Source organism: Mastacembelus armatus, chromosome 17 (assembly GCF_900324485.2).
Source record: "Mastacembelus armatus chromosome 17, fMasArm1.2, whole genome shotgun sequence".
NCBI lineage: Eukaryota > Metazoa > Chordata > Actinopteri > Synbranchiformes > Mastacembelidae > Mastacembelus > Mastacembelus armatus.
In genome coordinates, this window is record NC_046649.1 from 6,597,320 (window position 1) to 6,616,585 (window position 19,266).

At 40.8% G+C, this 19,266-nt stretch overlaps 1 protein-coding gene across 7 annotated transcripts in view; it reads right to left on the reverse strand.

Annotated features, from left to right (window-relative positions):
• rnf220a (ring finger protein 220a) overlaps positions 1–19,266 on the reverse strand; it is a 155,281-nt gene that overhangs the window by 125,681 nt on the left and 10,334 nt on the right. For 6 of the 7 annotated variants that reach the window (XM_026314550.1, XM_026314549.1, XM_026314547.1 and 3 more), the window contains exon 2: positions 15,446–16,581. In XM_026314550.1, coding sequence (XP_026170335.1) covers positions 15,446–16,100 — 655 coding nt within the window. In that variant the 5' untranslated portion in view covers positions 16,101–16,581. Of the gene's footprint in view, positions 1–15,445; positions 16,582–18,419; positions 18,435–19,266 lie in introns of those variants that run through there. The other variant, XM_026314545.1, reaches the window with a different exon arrangement.

Here is a 19,266-nt window from a genome sequence, read left to right on the forward strand (position 1 = left end):
GAGACCATATGTGACACAAGCATACATACACATATTTACACACACACACACACACACACACACACACAGAGAGACACACAGAGACACACACACAGTTGTATTCTAAAATCCCAAGGGCTCTACCCAAGCGCTTTACACCTTTGTATCAGTCAGCACACACAAACAGATTTCTAAGATGCAATCCACCCCACACACACAACCACACACCACCTATGGGGAAATACAAAGCAATTTATCACTAATCACTAGACTCCCTAACTTTGTATTCATGTGGATTTCCTATGATTAATATCTTTCCACAGCAAACTATATCTCTCTGAAAACTGCATTTAAGTGTGTGCGTATGTGTGTGAGTGTGTGTGTCATTGTGTGTGAGTGTGTATGTGTGTGTGTTTGGAAGTAAGAGCTCTACAGTATGAGCAGTCATAAACCAGTGCTTAATTGTTTGGGGAGAGAATGTTGGATTAGCCACAAAATTACTCCTCCTACCACATCTTTCATGGTCTTTTCTGCACTCTACCTCTTTAACTTCTTTCTCCTATTATTCTGTATGCTGTATTCTATCCAGCAGGACATGAGATGCAGGGGAGTGTAAAGAAAATAAGGGAAGGAAATACTGAAGGAGGTCTTTGGTGTTTTAAAATTCTATCTCTTTATCCCTGTTTCCTTTTCTCCTCAGTCTAACAAATGAATTCTAAATTCACACACATCAGGATGGCTATATGGATTTCTGCGAACAAGTGAGTTAAAAAAATGTCATAAGATTGTTTGTTGTTGTGAAAGTGTCTTTGATGAAACTTTCCACCGACAGAATAAATATTTAACCTCTAAATAAAGGAAAGAAGTTCCTGTTTTAAAGAGGAAATGTTTTGAGTGACCTTGATGAATATCAAAAAGGCAAAACTCAGTTGTGTGTTTTTTGCACCAGATTGATTTTCAACAAATAATAGCTACTGCTAGGTAAGTCAAACATGGTGGACTAATTATATATACGTTTATTAACTCGTATCACTTTGGTTTTTTGATGGTAGATCGTGTGTGGTCACACTTTCTGCAAGATTAGAGAGGAGGGGGTCTAAATGGAGCAAAGAGGAGATGAGCGCAAAGAAAGAGCAAGAAGGGATGAAGGCAACAGAGGAGAGGAAGCAGAGGAGCTGGCAAGTGGAGGAGGTGACAAGGCTTTGGGGACAGACAGAGGCATGAATAATTTATCAACACTCCTGATGGACAGATTAGGGGAAAAAATGAAGAGACTGAGAGTGAGAGCAGGAGGAGGGAGGGAGAGAGGAAGCGAGACTGAAAGCAGAGGAAGGGGAGGAATAAAATGACAAACAGAAAGAGAAAGAGAAGAAGAAAGCAAGTGAAGGGTGGAGGGGCCACACACACTGGAGCTCTTTGATCCTAACAAACCCCTCTCACCCTGACACCACCATGCCATCTGTGGCCTGTACTGTCTATGTGTGTGTGTGTGTGTGTGTGGGTGGGTGGGTGAGAGAGAGCGAGAAAGAGAGAAAGTGACAGAGGAGATGATAACAAAAGAACAAGGAAAACATTCACAATGTGTGAATACTATGTTTCAGTCACAAATTAAAAAGCACATATTATAATGTGCTGCATAATTTGTGATGTGTCATGTTTGAGGTCTGGGTACAAAATGTAGAAGAATTAATTTCCTCAACACTCCACTTGGGACTGAAGAAGACAATGTAATGTCTCCTTGGTATTTCTATTTTATGGTGATCATAATGTAACGGCAAATGCAGATTAACAATGCTATTTTCAGTCATTTAGCTTTGATTTGCTGAGTCAAGACGATCAATCTCATTAACATGACTGACAGCCCCATGACACTGTCTGTTATAGAGGCACATGGTCTAATCATCATATTGAACTGAAGAATATTACATGTCATGTGCATAGTCATGTTAGCTGTGGACTACTTAACTGAGCCCTCCAGCTACTGCTCTCTTTAGATAACAATAATTATTAGTTTGAGTGACATACACCTTTAACTCTACATGATTTTAAATATTTAAAACAAAGCCTCGACTTATTTGTAAACCCTCTGGTCAAATACCACAATTAGCATTCTGACCACTTATTGATGATTGTTATTGCGTATGGATGAGTGTGAGGAGACAATGAGGACCTGATGCCTCACATTTACACATGGTCAAACTGCTGACAACATTTTAACCACACACACCAACATGCAGGACATGTCTACATACTCTGTGTGTCTTCTGTTGTAAGAGCTGTCTTGATATGAGATACAGAGCACCTGCCTCTTACACACACACCCACCCACACAAAACATTGACATCCACACGAAGTCTGTCATTCCTCTTCACCTGCTTTGACTTTCACATGTTCTTTTTGCTCACTCTCATTTTCTCTTCCTCTTACTGCGATGGCCTGTTGGTGCACCTGCCTTTCATTATTGCAGCCAGCACTTTTCAGCTTATACCACTGCCCGTGTAAGTGTGTGTGCGTGTGTGTGTGTGTGTATGAGTGCTGGCAGGAGCAGGGTCAGCAGGTGGCCCGTCAACATTATGCTGCAGCTCTTCCACACTGTAGACAACAACCCCACCATGTAGGAGTCTTTACCTCCCACCTCACTCACCCCCTGACATGCACAAACTGCCATGACTGCCCCCAGTGACCAACCATTACCAGAGACATCGCACTGTTGCCAAGCCTGGTCACAAGACATGTGACCTACCAGTCAGCACACACACACACACACACACACACACACACACACACACACACACACACACACACACACAGATATGTGCAGCAAGCCTTCTTGACATTGATGCAAAGTCAGTCTTGTGTGTTTTTTTGATAGTTAAATCCTCTTTTCCTTGTCTACATGTTTGAACTTCACTAATGAATATCTCTATATGAGGAAATGTGTAAAATATACAAAGATGGGAAGCAGCTGGTGAACACAGTGGTGCATTTAAGAACTAGATAGGCAAATATTTCCTTCAGGAGACCAAAACAGTGCTAAAAGGAAAGTGAATATTAGACCAAAATGAATCATCTCAGCTCTGTTGGGTGTATAAATAGTAGTCTGAGTGTTAACACATTTGCCATATCATTACCATGACTTTATATTTTGGTAACATTCAGTATTGTCTTTATAGTTTTTTCAAAGGATTAAAATGGCCAAATAGATAATTAGTTAACAAAAGTTAAAAGATCCCAAAAGCTATTTTTTGCATTTTCTTAATATTTAATAATGCCTTTTGGGCCTACTTTTAATAAACAAGCTATGTAGTTATGTCCCTTTGCATTCAGTTTTAGTGCTAATCTAGGTTAAATATAATTTGACTCCAGCTCCTTGCTTGATCCTCAAAATTAAAATTTGTTTTTATTCTTTCATCTCTGTCTTAAAAGAAAGCAATCAAGCATATCTGTCAAAATTCTCTTCTCTTTTATACCAAAACATCAATAGTGATGCTAAATACGGTCAGATGGATGCTAATGACAAGCATAAAGCAGGATTACTTTGGTTCCTGTTTGCCAAAGTAAACAAACATTATTTTGTTACATGATCAGACCTTTTTGGAAATTCAAATAAAAATACAGTCCGTGCTAGCTGTTGGTCTGTAATGGACCAAACCTGAAGTCAGCTTTAGTTAACACCATCTTTTGTATGATTTGGGAGGCAGATTTTAATCTTCCCACTACTGGTCTTCAGGCCCTGACCCAGTCTTTGTGCAACACTGCTTTGACAATTATATGAAAGTACACACAGGCTCGCTCAGTTTGCAGAGAACCGGTTGGCGACATCCCGAAGGTCATTAGGCTTCTTCCCGGAATAGAAGACAGAGCTAACAAGTGCACAGTGAGGGTTAATGTGTTGTTAGTTTTAAGATAAGAGAAAAGCTCGTCTCTGTGCTTGGTTTGTGTTTTTTTCACCCACTAATGTTGGTTTTCTTCCAGAACCAAAACTGAGTATGTAACAGACAGGAAACAGAGCAAGACAGATAAAAATCCCAAAGAACAACAAACTAGGTCAGGCTGAGCTGTTTTAAGATCTGTAGCTTTATGTGTTGAAAGAATTGCTTATCTTTCACTCTAGTGTCTGTGTGGAGTCACAAATGAACTAATAAATGTTTCAATGACTAAACAATCAAATATATTTTATTTCATTTAACAATGCTGCAGGAACAAGACTCTCTGCTTATGAAGGAGGCAAGGAGGAAAGATCAGACTGTGTTAAGTACTTAAGACACACAAACCTGCACACACACATACACACACACGCACACACGCACACACACCTCCCCTGTTGGGTGTAGAGGAGAATCAATATGTCTTTGAATGAGGGTCAGAAGGGTTGTCTGCCCAGGGAGAGCTGACAGATTTGCTCTCTTTTGCTCTGCTAAGCCCCTGCCTGCTTCTAACACCCCTTGACACACACACATACAGATGGAGACACACACATACACAAACATATAGATGGAGAAAGACACACATACACAAACAAGAGGAAAGAGACAGAGACGCTTCTCCAGGAGGGCGGAATTCCGAACATTTTGCCGCAGGGATGTGATATTAGACGTTCTACATCGAAATGAACCCTGCTGAGTGAGTGTAGGCGATGTCTGCACATGACAGTGTGTGAGAGACAAGCGTGGTGGAGGCCAGGTTTGGACATCAGAACACAGCCCAACTAAATCCTTAGCCAATGCTTTGAACTTGATGCAAGCAAAACAGACACAAACAATTAAAGCTGAACTGAAATGCACACTCTATCCAAAACACACACATTTAGGACATCTGTCCACATATAATGTTTCAGATTAAAGGAGCAAAGAGCTGGCAGTGAATGCGTACCTGTGCATCTTCTGGAACACAACTGAGGCTTCCCTGTAGTATCTGTAATATCATATTAGTTATAGTAATAGAAATCTTCCATTTTTTGCTCTACAGTGGCACCTGATTCAAAGCCTGGCCTAAATTTGCTAACTATTTATTACAAAAAAAGAAAATCTTTGATCATAATTAGAGGTTAAAGTCCAGCATAATTATGTTTTTACAGACTGCATCGCAATTCATGATTATATTATCCCATATTTTAAAGATAAAAAAGATTTAAATTGAAATGTACACACAACATTAATGTTGAGATAATGGAGTGATCAGACAGACTGAAATAGGGATGACAATCAAAATTTTATCAACCAGTTCAAGTGTTCAGTTATTTCTCTGTTTCCTCTTTATACTGTATATTATTTTTTACTGTGTCCCTCAGTGATAAACACAACCAAACTATGTATGTGTGTTTGATTTATGTGCGTGTGTGTGTAAGCGTGCTGTGTGGTTAACATACTACAGCAGCAATTAGTAATCACTCATGGAGCTAATGACATCAATCAATGAGCTTTTAAAACCAGCCATTTGATAATTACAGCCATCAATGGTCACCCATGGATTCATTATAGCACCGCACTCTCTCTTGCTACGCTTTTCTCTTCTCTGTGTATCTTTTCACTGTGTGCTTCTATCTGCATATCATTTACATTGCCTTTACTTTAACATCTCTAAAAATGTATATACATGATTACTTTCTTCTTCATCAGTGAGTAAAGAAGCCCCAATGTTGTTAAGAATTCTGTGCATTAGATAAAGGAAAAATCATAAGGGAAATTATACAGTCTTCACTTAGTTAAAATATTCAAACATGCATGCCGGGGAACTTTACATTTTAGAAAACTGTTGCTTAGGAACATACTAATGGTGTAAACATAAATCTGGACATCTCTGGTAAAACTTCATTACATAGCCTGTACCTGAAGGCTTTAATCTGGTGTGAAAAGAAGGAAAAAGACAAAAAGGATAGAAAGAAAGATGATGGCAACATGTGGAAACAAGTCTGCTGACTATCAGTAGGTGAAGGAATAACAGGTATGAAAGCAAAATTCAGAAATGAAACAACAGAAAGAGAGATTCAGGTGTTATTCTCAGTTTTACTCACTTCCCTCACAGATTTTAAACTTTATTTAGAACCAATGCAGCCAGTGTCTCCCCTCTAAACAGCAGCTGAGGCTGCTTTTCTCTTAATTCTCTACCAGTCATTTTTCTATTTTTGTTGCTTATACACTTTAATGTCTGGGATATTTGGTCTGTTTTAATGTTTAGTATCCACCTGACAAGAGACCATAGATAAATATTTGACTTTTTTTTTGGCTTTGGTGCATTCATCAAATGTTGATTAATGTGTATTGTTTGTTTTGAATTAAATAAATTAATTGAAATGTAACAGCGAACTTTCATATATTTTTTTATTCTGTGTTTTTCAGTTTTTTTAAGGACACTTTCATGTGCAGGTGCATTTGGTATCATCAAAAGCATTTCCTGTTTTTGTCTGCAGACAAAAACATGAAACACAACACAACACAATATTAGCTGACGATGAAAAACAATAGCAGAGTATGTCTGCAAAGTACAATTCAGAACTCTCTGAAACCGTTCTATCCGATATCAGATTGTTCTTTGTGACCTTGACCCTAAAATTAGTTTCACTTGGTAAAAATGAAGTGTCTGAGTGGCCAGCTGACAACTACAGGATCCGAATATGAGCTAACCTGCACATCATATAAGCGTGCAAGTGTGCGTGCATGTATGTTCAGTAACATTGTGTGTGTTTTTGTATGCACATTTGTGAGCGTGCGTGTGGTGCTGATACACAATTACCAGGCAGGCGCGAATCGATAGGTGCCTGCTGACAGATGGATTAGCACGGTAAACAGATGATACACACACCGCTAAATTATTCATCTGTTGAACAGTAGGCTGGGTTTCCACACACACACACCCACACTCAGTGATGGGGGAGAAGGAGCGAGAGGAGAGGGGGTGGGATAGACAGAAGGAGGGAGAGGGTTGTGGATAAGGAGGAAGAGGATGAAAAAGCTGAAGAGATAACTTGTGTTGTTTAACAGAGTCCCGCTAAAAATAATTATTTCTTTTTTTGACAACTCAGTGAGTGTGTGACCTACAACAAAGGCCTTTAACTGAAATCAAAGAGAAATCAACTGAGACCAAACACATGGACAGACTGACTCTGTGGCCCTTTAATGCCTGTTAGATATGCAGAGCCACCACAGGGTCAATGTGAAGTGTCTAGTGAGGTGTTTGAGATACCGAACACACACACGTGAGCAAACACCGACACACTCATCTTTCTTTATCCGCATCTTTTTCTGAAGTGCAGGTAAATCCGTGATCATTGACTGTTTATGCATTTAAGAAAGTCTGCCTGGCGCATGCGGTTTCACTCACAAACACACACAAGAAGTACAGGGGATATTGTGCATAAATCTGATCATGCCATAAGCGTAATTCATGTTTTGAATTAAAGCGCCTTTACTGAGGATACGCAGGGAACTTTTCATAGAAGCCGCATCCCCTTTTAAGTCATTGTCTCAGATTGCCTTTTTGTTGACATGTTGTAAATGTCTGTTGGTCATACTGTTAGCATAGGTTCTTGGCATTTTAGTGCAGAACTTCACCAGGAATAAAAGTAGTATACACTATAAGAAACTGATAGTAAGAGAACAGGAAAAAGACTTCCATGAGTCTGCAGCTACCAGAGTGTACTCCCAGTATTGAATAGTATAGATTCTGGTATATGCAAATCATATGAGCATGCACACACACACATTCACACACACTCTGGCATGCATATAAAACACTCATTATTGATTTGTTTCACCTTTCTAAGGGACTTTTGCAGCAGATGCTAAGCTTTGCCCCTCTGGGACACCTTTTAAAACCAATGAGGAAGAAATCAAATGTGATGAAAACATGTAGGTAACTTTATCACTAACCACAACTTTCAGCTTCACAAAAAGGAAATAAATAGTTCACGGTCAAATAATGACACTGAAAAAAGAGAACATTCTTCCTTTTGAAAAGTATCTTTCACTTCCTAAACAGCTACAGGTGCAAGTGATTTAGTGGCTCTTGTCACATGAGTGTGCTAAGCAACAGCCCGGTCCAGCCTTGTGAAGCGACAGCGCATTGAGAACAGCTAACGATGTCGAACCCACAACACCCCCTCCTTAGACACATACACATACACACACACATAAAGTGTTTGTTCGCATCATGGCCGCCATCAGCAGGAACCAATCAGTTTTGATGAATAATTCAATATTTAAGAGGGTGTGACCAAGACTGGGAGGGCGGCGGGCCCCTCTGCCAAGCAAGTGGGCTTTTTTTGGAAGCAGGCCTGCTGTTTGTGTGTGTGTATGAAAGTAAGAGAAGTGTGTGTGTGTGTGTGTGTGTGTGTGTGGGGGGGAGGGGTGGGGGGGCAGCCTGTCACACTAGACTGCATCCACAAACTGGCTGCAGATTAGATTACTGAGCAGAGGAGAGGAGGCGGAGGAGAAGGAATCAGGAAAGAAGGATGGAGGAATAGGAATGAAAGGGAAAGAGAGGAGACAGACAGGAAGTCAGGAGAAAAGAATCTTTTAACACATCTGCATTAGGTGGTGTGTGCATGCTGCCGCTCTCTAGAGAAATAATCCCATCTGTGTTTCTGCCAGACAGTTGGAACACTGGCAGTCTGAAAGCTTGAAGGTACAACATGTAGCATTGTGTAGAGTAGTGTGTCATTTACAGATTAAGTGGAATTCTTTGGTAAAATGAAATCGTAGGTTCGATGACTGCTGCCGTGTTTCGCTTGGGCTTTAGTAAAGAGGCTGAACATAAAGCACAGTCCAGCACCTTCACTGAACATCTCCAGTAAATCCAAAGAATGCAGCGATACGTTCAGGACTGTGTTTTGCCATGACCTTAAGTAAGCTTGTGGGAGTGAGTGAGTGTCTACGTACACACATTAAAAGCTAAATGTGTGTTGTGTTGCCAGGTGTGCTGTGGTTGTATGAGGCTCAGTGGAGTTTTAACACAGGTTTTTATTGGCTAAAGCTGACATCACCAAGGGAACCAAGTGGAATTCCGGAAACCAGGATGTTACGGACCTCGGTCTGTGTGTGTGAGTGTGTGTTAAGAGACTCTGTGTGCTACAGAAATACTTTCCTTTTCCACTTCAAAGAAACCTGTTTGGAGAATTCCCTGAGTTCATGGTGACAGTCTGTCCACAGAGTGTCTACATGATTTTTTAATGTTTCCACCGTTTCTCCTGACTCAAGCAGAAAAGTGGGAACAAGGGAAGTATTAAGTCAGAGTATTAACAGGGGTTTCCACATTAATAATGAAAATAAAATGAAATAACTTGAGGCTGGAGGAGATTTTGCAGGGTGCCAGAGAGGGAATCCTCTCCTCTCATCCTCTTTCCTTCATTTGCCTTACACTAGCTCCAGTGGGTCGTCTGTGTAACCTACTCCTCTACACACACACACACACACACGCACACACACACACACGGTGATCTGTGTCCAAATGGAGTGGCTGGGTCGACAAAAGGCTCGACAGGAAGCAACTAATCCTTGATCTGTGCAGCATCGCAACAATGGCTGTGAGACTCCCACCAAGTGATGTTCACACACAACTGCACAAGCACACACACACACACACACATTGGCACACACACACACATAAACTTAGACAATTGCTGTTTGCATCCTGTTACCACCCAGTAATAGAGAAAAGGAGGGGGGAAATGGCTAGAAGGAAAGATGGAACCAAAATTTTTATATTACATTAAATATATTAATGAAGCATAAACATGTAAAGGTTTATAATACCAAAAAATGAAACTTTAATATTCCTTGGTCATTAAAATAGACTCCATTAGCTATCACTAACTATATGGATGAATACTGACAGAGAACCACACAGACAGTATTCCTCATCCTGGGGAAACTACCACAAGGGTAGAAGGACACACATGTGGGGTTAAACAAAACTAACACATGTAGGACAGTTCCTGATTTGTGTGTGTGTGTGCGTGTGTGTATTTGTGTATGTGTGTGGCACACAGTGGAGACTGCCATGAAGGCAATATAAGAGGGACAAGCCTTTTAACATCTGGCTAAGCACTGACAGGAAGACACACACGCACAGGCAGGCGAGTCCCAGTCCTAATTATTAGAACACTCTTACTTAACTTAACCCTGCCACTAGACCGTGACAGGCAGAGATGGAGGAGAGGAGAGTGGGGAGGAGGAGATGGAGGAGGGCAGATTTTTGTGAGAACAAGAAGGATGAACGTTTTTGTCCTCTTGGCTGCTGTTTTTTGTTTTTTTTTTGTTTTGTTTTTTTTCTTACAGGCAATGGAAGGAAGGAAACACCGACAAATGGAAATGGATGGAAATGATTTTAAAGTAAATACTAATTAAAAAGAAAACAAAACTTAAGAGTCAAGGGAATCTCAAAAACATCAGAACCCCACCCACACTGTCTGATTGGCAGGTGGTCTATGAGAAATGCTGTGCAGAAATCCCACAGGGATGACTGCTTAGCACTAAAGATGGAAACCAAAAAAACATATCAAACTAAAATCTGTCATCCATCAACATCAAGATCATCCATCTTCTCTTTGTGAGAACTCTATCAGTTTATTTTTTCTGCTCTAATTTTTGTATTTTTTTTTTTTTTTTTTTTTTTTTTTTAGCTATTCACAGTTTGTGCTACTTGGCCCCAGAAAGAAACAACACACATGACATTTGCTCTGTGGAAGAGGGGGAAAAAGATAAACAACGAGAGGAGGCAACAACAAAAAAGAACAGAAGAAAGACGAGAGGATGAGAAGGAGGCCTCTCGCTGTGTGTTTTAACAGCTGTGTGTGATGCACTCAGTTCGATATTAAAATACTTATACGCTGATGAAAATACAAGAAATGCCACTTTTTTGAGACATTCTCTCGAAATAGGAAGCAGGCTTCTAAATAAGCTCTAATTTCATAATTAATTTTTTTAACATATGATGAGTTGCTTTGAAAATAAGCATATAAAGTCTGTGCATCAGTGGTTTTTAATCCAACACTGTTAAAGTTAAGGTCAGTAACTCCATATTATTAGTATCTGCCTGTTTGTCGTGTGCTGGTCTTTAGAATTTTTCTGCTTTTATTTCACTCAGGCAGATGGCATCTGCGTTACAGCTCAGCACCTCAGTATCTTCTCTCTCTCCTTCCTTCCCCCAAACTTTTTTCCTTATTGCTTTTATCCTTTCTTTTATCTCACCCCCTTCCTCCTTTCCTCATATGTTCCTTCCTCTCACTATGTGCTAAAGGAATTTGTGTTTTCTTTCTTTTCCTGCCAGAGATTTTTGATTCTTTTTTTCAATTGAACATTTGTCTTATAAATTACTTTTTGCCTTCTTTTTTTATCTTTATGTCAAAATTGTGTCGCAAAAAGAAGAATGAAAGAACAAAAGAAGAGAAAGAAAGAAGGAAGGAGAGAAAGAATGAGTACACAGAGAAAACTGGTTAAGGCATTCAGGGGTCAGGTTCACTGTAAAGCTCTCAGCCTTGTAAATGTGGAGAGAGCAGAGTGTAAACAAACAGACTACAGCTGTCACACAGTCATAAGGGGGAGATGCACATAGACACACACCAGTAGAAGAAATGAAGGCGAAATGATGGAAGAGAACAAAAGATAAGATGCAGAAGAAAACAAAGATGAAGGAACGTGTCGGATGCTGAGGCACACATACCCTCAAAGCTTCACAATGACACGTTGCGCAAAAGCATCAAATCCTTTGCACAAACAAACAATTGCACTGCGAGGACAGATTGTTTCATTTGTCAACATTCCCATTAATTCCAATCACACATTCCATAATTCCATTCTCTCTTTTACTGTGTGCTCAAAAACCTTTCCCTGCTTTGTACCCCTTTATTCTTCTGCTAAAACCTAAATATGTGAATACAGTAAATGGTAATAGTTTTTACAATAAAATGACATGCATAGTCCTTTTAAGGCATGATAGGGCCTTTATGCGCAGGTTTAGTGGCTGACAGGTTAGCGGGTTTAGTTAAGAACCAACGTGCCTGCCAGTGCAGTGAGGGGATTTGTTAGGGCTTAGCATAGTACAGGCCACTGTTGTTTGGAGTGGTTGACAGAATTATATGCAAGGAAGTTAGAATTACTTGGGTTTTCAAGTTGTTTAACCTTTTTTTCAGTTCAGAAGAAAAAACAAAAAAAAGATCACCTCCACATGTTAATTTGCATAACTGGTGATTGGTATCTCATGGGATAAATTCCAGGTCTAAAGGGATGATTGCAAGAAAGCTGGAAGTCATTGTCACATATAAGAGGTGTTCAATTCATCTCCAATGAATTTAGTGTTGTAGGGTTTTTTTTTTTTACTCTTTTACTACGTTTTACTACACATCATGAAAATGGTGTTGCAGGCCAGGTGTAAAAGCCTTTAGGTAAGGATAGGCAGTTTAAAGTTCCAGAAAAGGACAGTAAGAGAAGCTTTAGTTGAGATTATTTCAGAAGTGACTGGATACTTGTTATCTTGAAAGTTTCAATATATCTGCAGTCAACTAACAAACTAACATGTGGCGTTTCACCCCAACTGTAACATTGTGTTCATTGTAACATTGTAATTGTATAAAAATAGATTATTGGAATAGTCAAGAATGAGTGTTTCCTTATTAGCTTTGCACAGTGAATTATAATCATTCATCCATCATATATACCCACTTATTCCTTAACCAGGCTCACAGGGATCAGCTGGAGCCTATCCCAGCTCTCTTTGGGTGAAAGGCAGGGGTACACCCTGGACAGGTCACCAGTCCATCACAGGGCCACATAGAGACAAACAACCTCACACACTCACACTCACTCCTATGGGCAATTTAGAGTCACCAATCAACCTGACATACATGTTTTTGGACTGTGGGAGGAAACCAGAGTACCTGGAGAAAACCCACACAAGCACAGGGAGAACATGCAAACTCCACACAGAAAGGCCCCTGATGGGTTTCAAACCAGGAACCTTCTTGATGTGAGGCAACTGTGCTAACCACTAAGTCACCATGCTGCCCTGAATAATAACCAGTCACATAATTTAGTTAAAAGATAGCAGCATTTTATTAACAGATATTCAGTAAAACCGTTTCCTTATAAATGTTATCAACACAGATAAGATATGAATTAATGGTACAAAGTTCATAAGCCAGACTTAAATCTACAGTATCATTCTTGCACTGAATGCAGCTTTGTGATCTAAAACCATGAAGCCTCTAGAAACTGCAAACTTAAGATACTGAGAGTAAAAGTTTTGGAAACATGAACTTAATCTAGCAGGTTTAATTGTTTTTTTTTTTGTTTTTTTAACTTACTCCTATCAATAATATTGAAGCTTTTGTACCAGAAATGTGTGATGACACTGTATAACTGAACCTGTCAGTATGAGACTGTCTAGAGACTGCTAACGTCTGTGAAGCAGCGACAACACTGTCCTTGCGGGTTTGTATCAAAGATGTGTTTGTTCTTTATGCTTCCACTGGATAGCCAAAAACCAATGAAGGAGAACCCATAATACCTTGCTGTAAGCAGTGCCTCTGCACATCCAATTGCATTAGAAGAGTAAGGTAGAAGTGGAGGATACTTGTGCCAAGATTTAACCTGATTAGATACAGAGTCAGCCGTTCCAAAAGGCAGCACAGGAGCCCTGCACCCATATCCTTTTCTACTTCTGGAATCAGTCTTAATGCTCATAAATCTGGAGTGATAAGGTGTCAGTGACTACTATTTAATCCTCATTGCTCAACAACCATAGTTCTCTTGAGCAATGAATTTCTCAGCAGCTGCACGTTGAGTCTAAAGAGTCTAAGATAATGTGATAGCAGAGTTGCAAGTCTTTCTCTTGCATCTTTGTGTCTCCTTTACTGTTTCAGTTTATATTCTCTTTGATATCTTTCTCTTTCTACCCCCCCAGCCCCCAGCCCCCAGCCCCCAACCACAGCCAGGCACCAGACGTCATTTTCCCAATTTCCTTCTATCCATTCCTTCCCTCATTCCTCTTTCTCACCCTCTCTGTCTCTGCTGTGGTGGTCTTTTTATCAGATCAGTCTCAGGTCGTCGCCTCTGTCTCTCATGTGTTCCATCAAGGAGGCATCCCTCAAACACACACACGCACACACACACACACACACACACACACACAAACTCAGAGATAGAAGATGGTGGAAAAAGGGAAGAGTGAAGTAAAGACAAAAAAGGAGAAACATGATGAAGTTAAGAAATGATAAAATGTGAATAATAAAGCACACTCTTTGAGTTCCTCTATAAGCATGTCACTATGTCTGTCTGTCTTGCACTTGGAACTTTTACAACTCTTCTCCCACCTCTCATTTATTACAGACACACAATCATGGCCTGCCAAAGTTTTGGCTATGTGGGTAAATCTTTTGGCAGCAGGGCTGCCAGCGTGGAGCTATGATGAATGCTGATGGCAAAGAGCATGGTCGGTCTCTGAACCAGTCACTTGCACACATACACACACAAACACTAATCAGATTCCCAGTGCGTAAGGGCCAAATGGCATCCTTCCACTGGTGAATGCTAATGTGACCAGTGGAGCTTGTGGGCTTGTGAAACAAGGATAGGGGGAGCCAAGAGAAATGATGACAAGAGAACATAGATAGGATTGTTTGTTGGCGTGTACAGTGCTAGTGTGCAAAAATGTGCATTCTTGTACAAATTGCAGCTGCTTCACTTTTAATTTGAGAACCACGATTATATTTGGCTGTGTGTGTGTTAATGTCTTTATGTATAGGTTTGTGCATTATCATGTGTGTGTTAACTTTTGCAGTAGTCAGTAAAATATTCCTAGAATATAGTGGTTTAAGTTGTTATAACAATTTAGCTAAAATGTGGGCGTGTTAGGGACATCTATATATCTAATATGTAACATCATAATGAAAAATTCAATTAATTTTACACCAAAATTTTGTAACATATATATCCAAACCTTTACAACAATGCAATGTATGGCTGTGTTGTCTGGGTTTTGTGTCAATGCATTTTATGTGTGCACATAATGCAATCAGATCCGCTAATTTATATTGTATGATACACTTTACAAGCTAATTTACATACATATAGATAACAAATCTGTATGTAAGAAAAGCTCAACATAAAGTGTTTTATTAAGGTGTTCCACTATGAGCTTCCATAGTAGCTTCACTGTTATTTTCAAGTCCCTGAAGGTTAGTGTAAGGATAAACACCATTTTTCCATCAATGTCACCTCATGCCATGTTTTGACAAAGGTGGTGAAGAGCACTGTGTAATGTGTTGCTCCAAAATCCCCTACAGTAGTTCAGTTGTGTTGAGATTTGGTGGCTGTAAAGATTATAGCATATGATTCAGCTCATTTTTATATTTGTCAAACTATTCAATGAACCCTTGATCCCCATGTATTTAGGTTTATCGAGTGATTTGTCATATCATATGTATGCACATTTCAGTGTGGTCAGTATAGAACAGCAATCAATTGCTACTCACAGCGCTCAATGCGATCCTCAGGGCTGGAGGAATTTTCTCGATCAGAAAGGAGCCCTGACACAGCAAAGATCTTTTTCCCACTGTCCTCCACTGCCTTCAAGGCACTGCTGGGTGAACCGCCAGGAGGGATCTGAGCACCGCCAAAATCATACTCTTTCCCCTCAGCATCAGAGTACCGCAGGTGGGGTGAAGCCTCTGCATCCAGGCAGCCTTTGAGGCGTTTGGCTGGGGTGAAAGCAGATTGATACCCCCCTGGTGCACCATCCCGATCTTCTGGGGGTGAGGCAAAAGGCCTGAAGGCGCCAACACCACTGTGATTCAGCATGCTGATTGGCGAGCAGTCCAGGTTAGGTGGGGCAAACTGATGATGGAGGTGCAGAAGAGATGGAGGAAAGTCCCTGTTGGGGAATCCTGGTGGGACTGCACCTTGGCGGTGATACATTGATGCAAAAGTGTAAGAACCATTGTTAAATGGCAAATGGACATCTTTCTCAACAGAAACTGGAACACCAAATGGACGTGGCTGCTGGCAGGGAATCGAGGCATCACGAGATGCTTCAGCGGTGGAGGCCAGGACCATTAGAGCTGGGGAGGCCAGGGGATTGGGCAGGTAGGAGGAGCTCTCCATCTTAAAGGCTGCCCTGTGGAGGTCCATGTCTGGACTGAAGAAGGAGGTCTTACAGATTTCAGGAAGAAGAGGAGGAGATGATTCCTCCTCAGAGAGACTGGAGACAATGTTCAAGACCCGTAAAAAGGGTCTGAGGATGTGAGAAAATCTGGTCTGGATTGTTAAATAAGTGAGCTGGCTTTTTGAAGTAGGGGGCTCAGAAAAGAGCCCTTCAAAGGAACTGAGTACTCTTGAAGAAATTAAGGAGTTTCAGGCAGTTCAGATGATTCCATGCCAGTTATTTGCTGTTGGGTTGGTCACTCTTTCATATACTTCAAGGTTTTGACAAGTTTCTAGTGTAAATACAACAAATTTTTAAGGTTATGTTTTTCCTCCTGGGCAAAAACGAAGTAAACGCCTGCCTTTTGGAAAGTTTGTTGGAGTTGTTGTTGTGAATGCCAAAAGGTCCTCGGAGTGTGGGCAACGCAGATCATCAAAGCTCGTTCCTCATCTTCATGTGGTCACCAAACTATGGGGAATAAAAAACACAAGCATTAGATTTTCAATTCAGTTCAGAGTGCTTTTTTTATTTCTTGGGTCATTCTATATCACCAATGTCTTACAAGAGCAAGAGAAACAAGTTTTAAACCTTGTGTTCTTGCACCCAGCAAGCTGTTGCCTCACCAGTTCTTTCAATGTGATGTGACCAGTAAACTGAACACTTCCCTTAAACCCTGTTAAGCTTTAAAATGTAATGGGTCAAGACAATTACATATCCCTTACTTAGAAGACTTAAAGTTAGTTGGACCTGTACTTTAATGAGCCTTTGTGGCTTTTTCCATTTTGGACAGCTCTGAAAAAAGTTTTTCCCACCAAGGTGCTTAAAATCTATATCCAGAAAACCAAAATACTTGTTTCACATTTATCTTAGACCTCATCATCTTTTCTTAATGATAGGTACTTTGAAAGACAACAGGCAAGCTGCTTTTACAACAGGCAAAGATCAATGTCTTGCCTTCAATCTGTATGTAGTGGAAAGGAGGGGAGCTGAGTGGAAAATTTTAATAAAGGAGCCACTGAAAGCCAAGGCTTGAAGTCAGAGCCTTTAGGGACAGAGTGTTCTTAGGCACGCACTGTTGTTGAAGCCACGAATTCAAAACCTCTTGGGAAGATGTGTCCTTAAGTTGACATTGTTGATCAAGTCCTGCAAATCCCTGCCCTTTGACAAAAAGCCAAAAGCTATTTCAAACCACAAACTCTCCACTACTACTCTTTAAAAAACTTCTTCAAACTGTTTCCACATCGGATCTTTCCATCCCGATCTAGACAGCCCCACACGTCTAATCTCTTTCCAAATGTCTTCTGCTTGTCCTCCATCCTCTTAATCTATCCATCTCCTCCTCCTCTTCCATCCATCCTCATCTCATCTCCTTACCACTACCTCTCCTCCCTCCCTCCTCTATCTCAGATCTTGGTCTAAGCCGCTTATTCCTACCATCTCCCAGGATCTTACTGGACCAGAACCACTTGTCTTAAGATAAGGACACACACACATCCACACTTCACTCACACCCACACATCTGATAAGGCTATGTGGCTCAATGTTCAGCTCAACACCCGACTCGGTGGGGTGAACACACTCCACATTCTTGCAGGCTATGCTAGCCTCTCTCCTATCTCTCTATCTCGCCATTTTTAATTCCCCAATTTTTACTATCTATCTCCCTTTCTTTTTAAATCTCTTCCTGTCAATCTGTTCTCCCCTCATCCCTCCATCTCTGCCTCCCTCTTTTCCCTTGGGTGATTCAGATGGGTGATATCATATCGGACCTCTCCATCTGCCATCCACGAGCCAGAGGAAATCTGACTGAGTGAATAAATTAGCCGTACTTGACCTCACGACCCCCCAGCATCCGTGGCAACAGACTAGTATCTTCCCTCCTGGGGATTAGATCGGAGCATGCGATTGGTTGGTCTGAGGAACACAGAGAGGCAGCCGGTGAAACGACAAAATAACATTTCTGAGATTTTTATCCCCAACGGGCAATTTGAACGTCCTTGGCTTGTTAAGCAGGCAATATGTTAAGATTTAGGGGAGGTAAAAATGTGCATGTAGTACATAAGTGATTGTGGGATTTTGTGCGTCACTCAGGATAAGAAAATCAGAAGGGCTGATGAAATGGTTATCATGTGCAATTTTACCAGTTTTTTTAAACTGACAAAATGCCACCTTCTACTATTAAAAAGAGATGTTCTCAGTTGTAATATCATAAAAGTCATCAGTGCCTTCAAAATTCAACACCTATTTAACTTGAAAAGGTCAAACATGAAGTCATGTGCACACATACATACAAAATATAAACTCACAAGGTATCAAGTCACAGCCTGGCCTGCTCTACGCAAGCTTCAAAGCTGCACTGGCTACCATCCAACATCAAAGGAGAAACTCCCTGGGAAATGAAAGAAGAAAATCTTTTATAGCTATCAGCTGTCCACAACATTCGTTCAAATCAATTTCCAAACCTGATCCCGGCTTTGGCATGCTGCTCCAACCCCTACACAAAGAGTCACACACAACAACAACCAGCAAAAGTACGAAGAGAGGCAAGAGCCCAGAGACAGAGAGAAATGAGGGGATGTGAGATGTTTTACATTACCGCAAATGTACAGGAGACTGGTGTGGAGTGTTGAGAATGGCTTACGTTAACACGCCTCTGGTCTGGACAGATGCCATGGAGTCACATTACATGCTTCTCTTCCTCCTCCTCCACCACCTCCTCTTGTCACCCTCTCTTCCCTACCTACCACAATCCATCCTGGAAATAGTACCTTTAAAATGTAGCCCCTTTCTTTCTCTTTTCCCCTTCTCTTTCTATCCCCTATCCTTGTATTTCTAAATTTCTCCACTGCTGTGCTCAGTGTGTTCACGCTGTATATCCAATCACGCATTTTCCTGTATCACCTCTAAAGTAGGAGTATGTCTGAGGTGTTGATAGCGAGGTAATACACTGATAAGTACCAGGATATTTCAATTTTATTATCATTACCCAACAGGCCGAGGGGTGGTGAGTGAAGGGCCGCCAACAGGAAGCAACCAATCCAATAAAAGGACGTTGGCTATTCCCTTACTGACTACAGGAGTGGAGAGAAGAGGAGAAAGGAGGAGAGGAAACAAGGAGAGAACAGTAGAGGAGATAACATAAGGAGAGGAGAA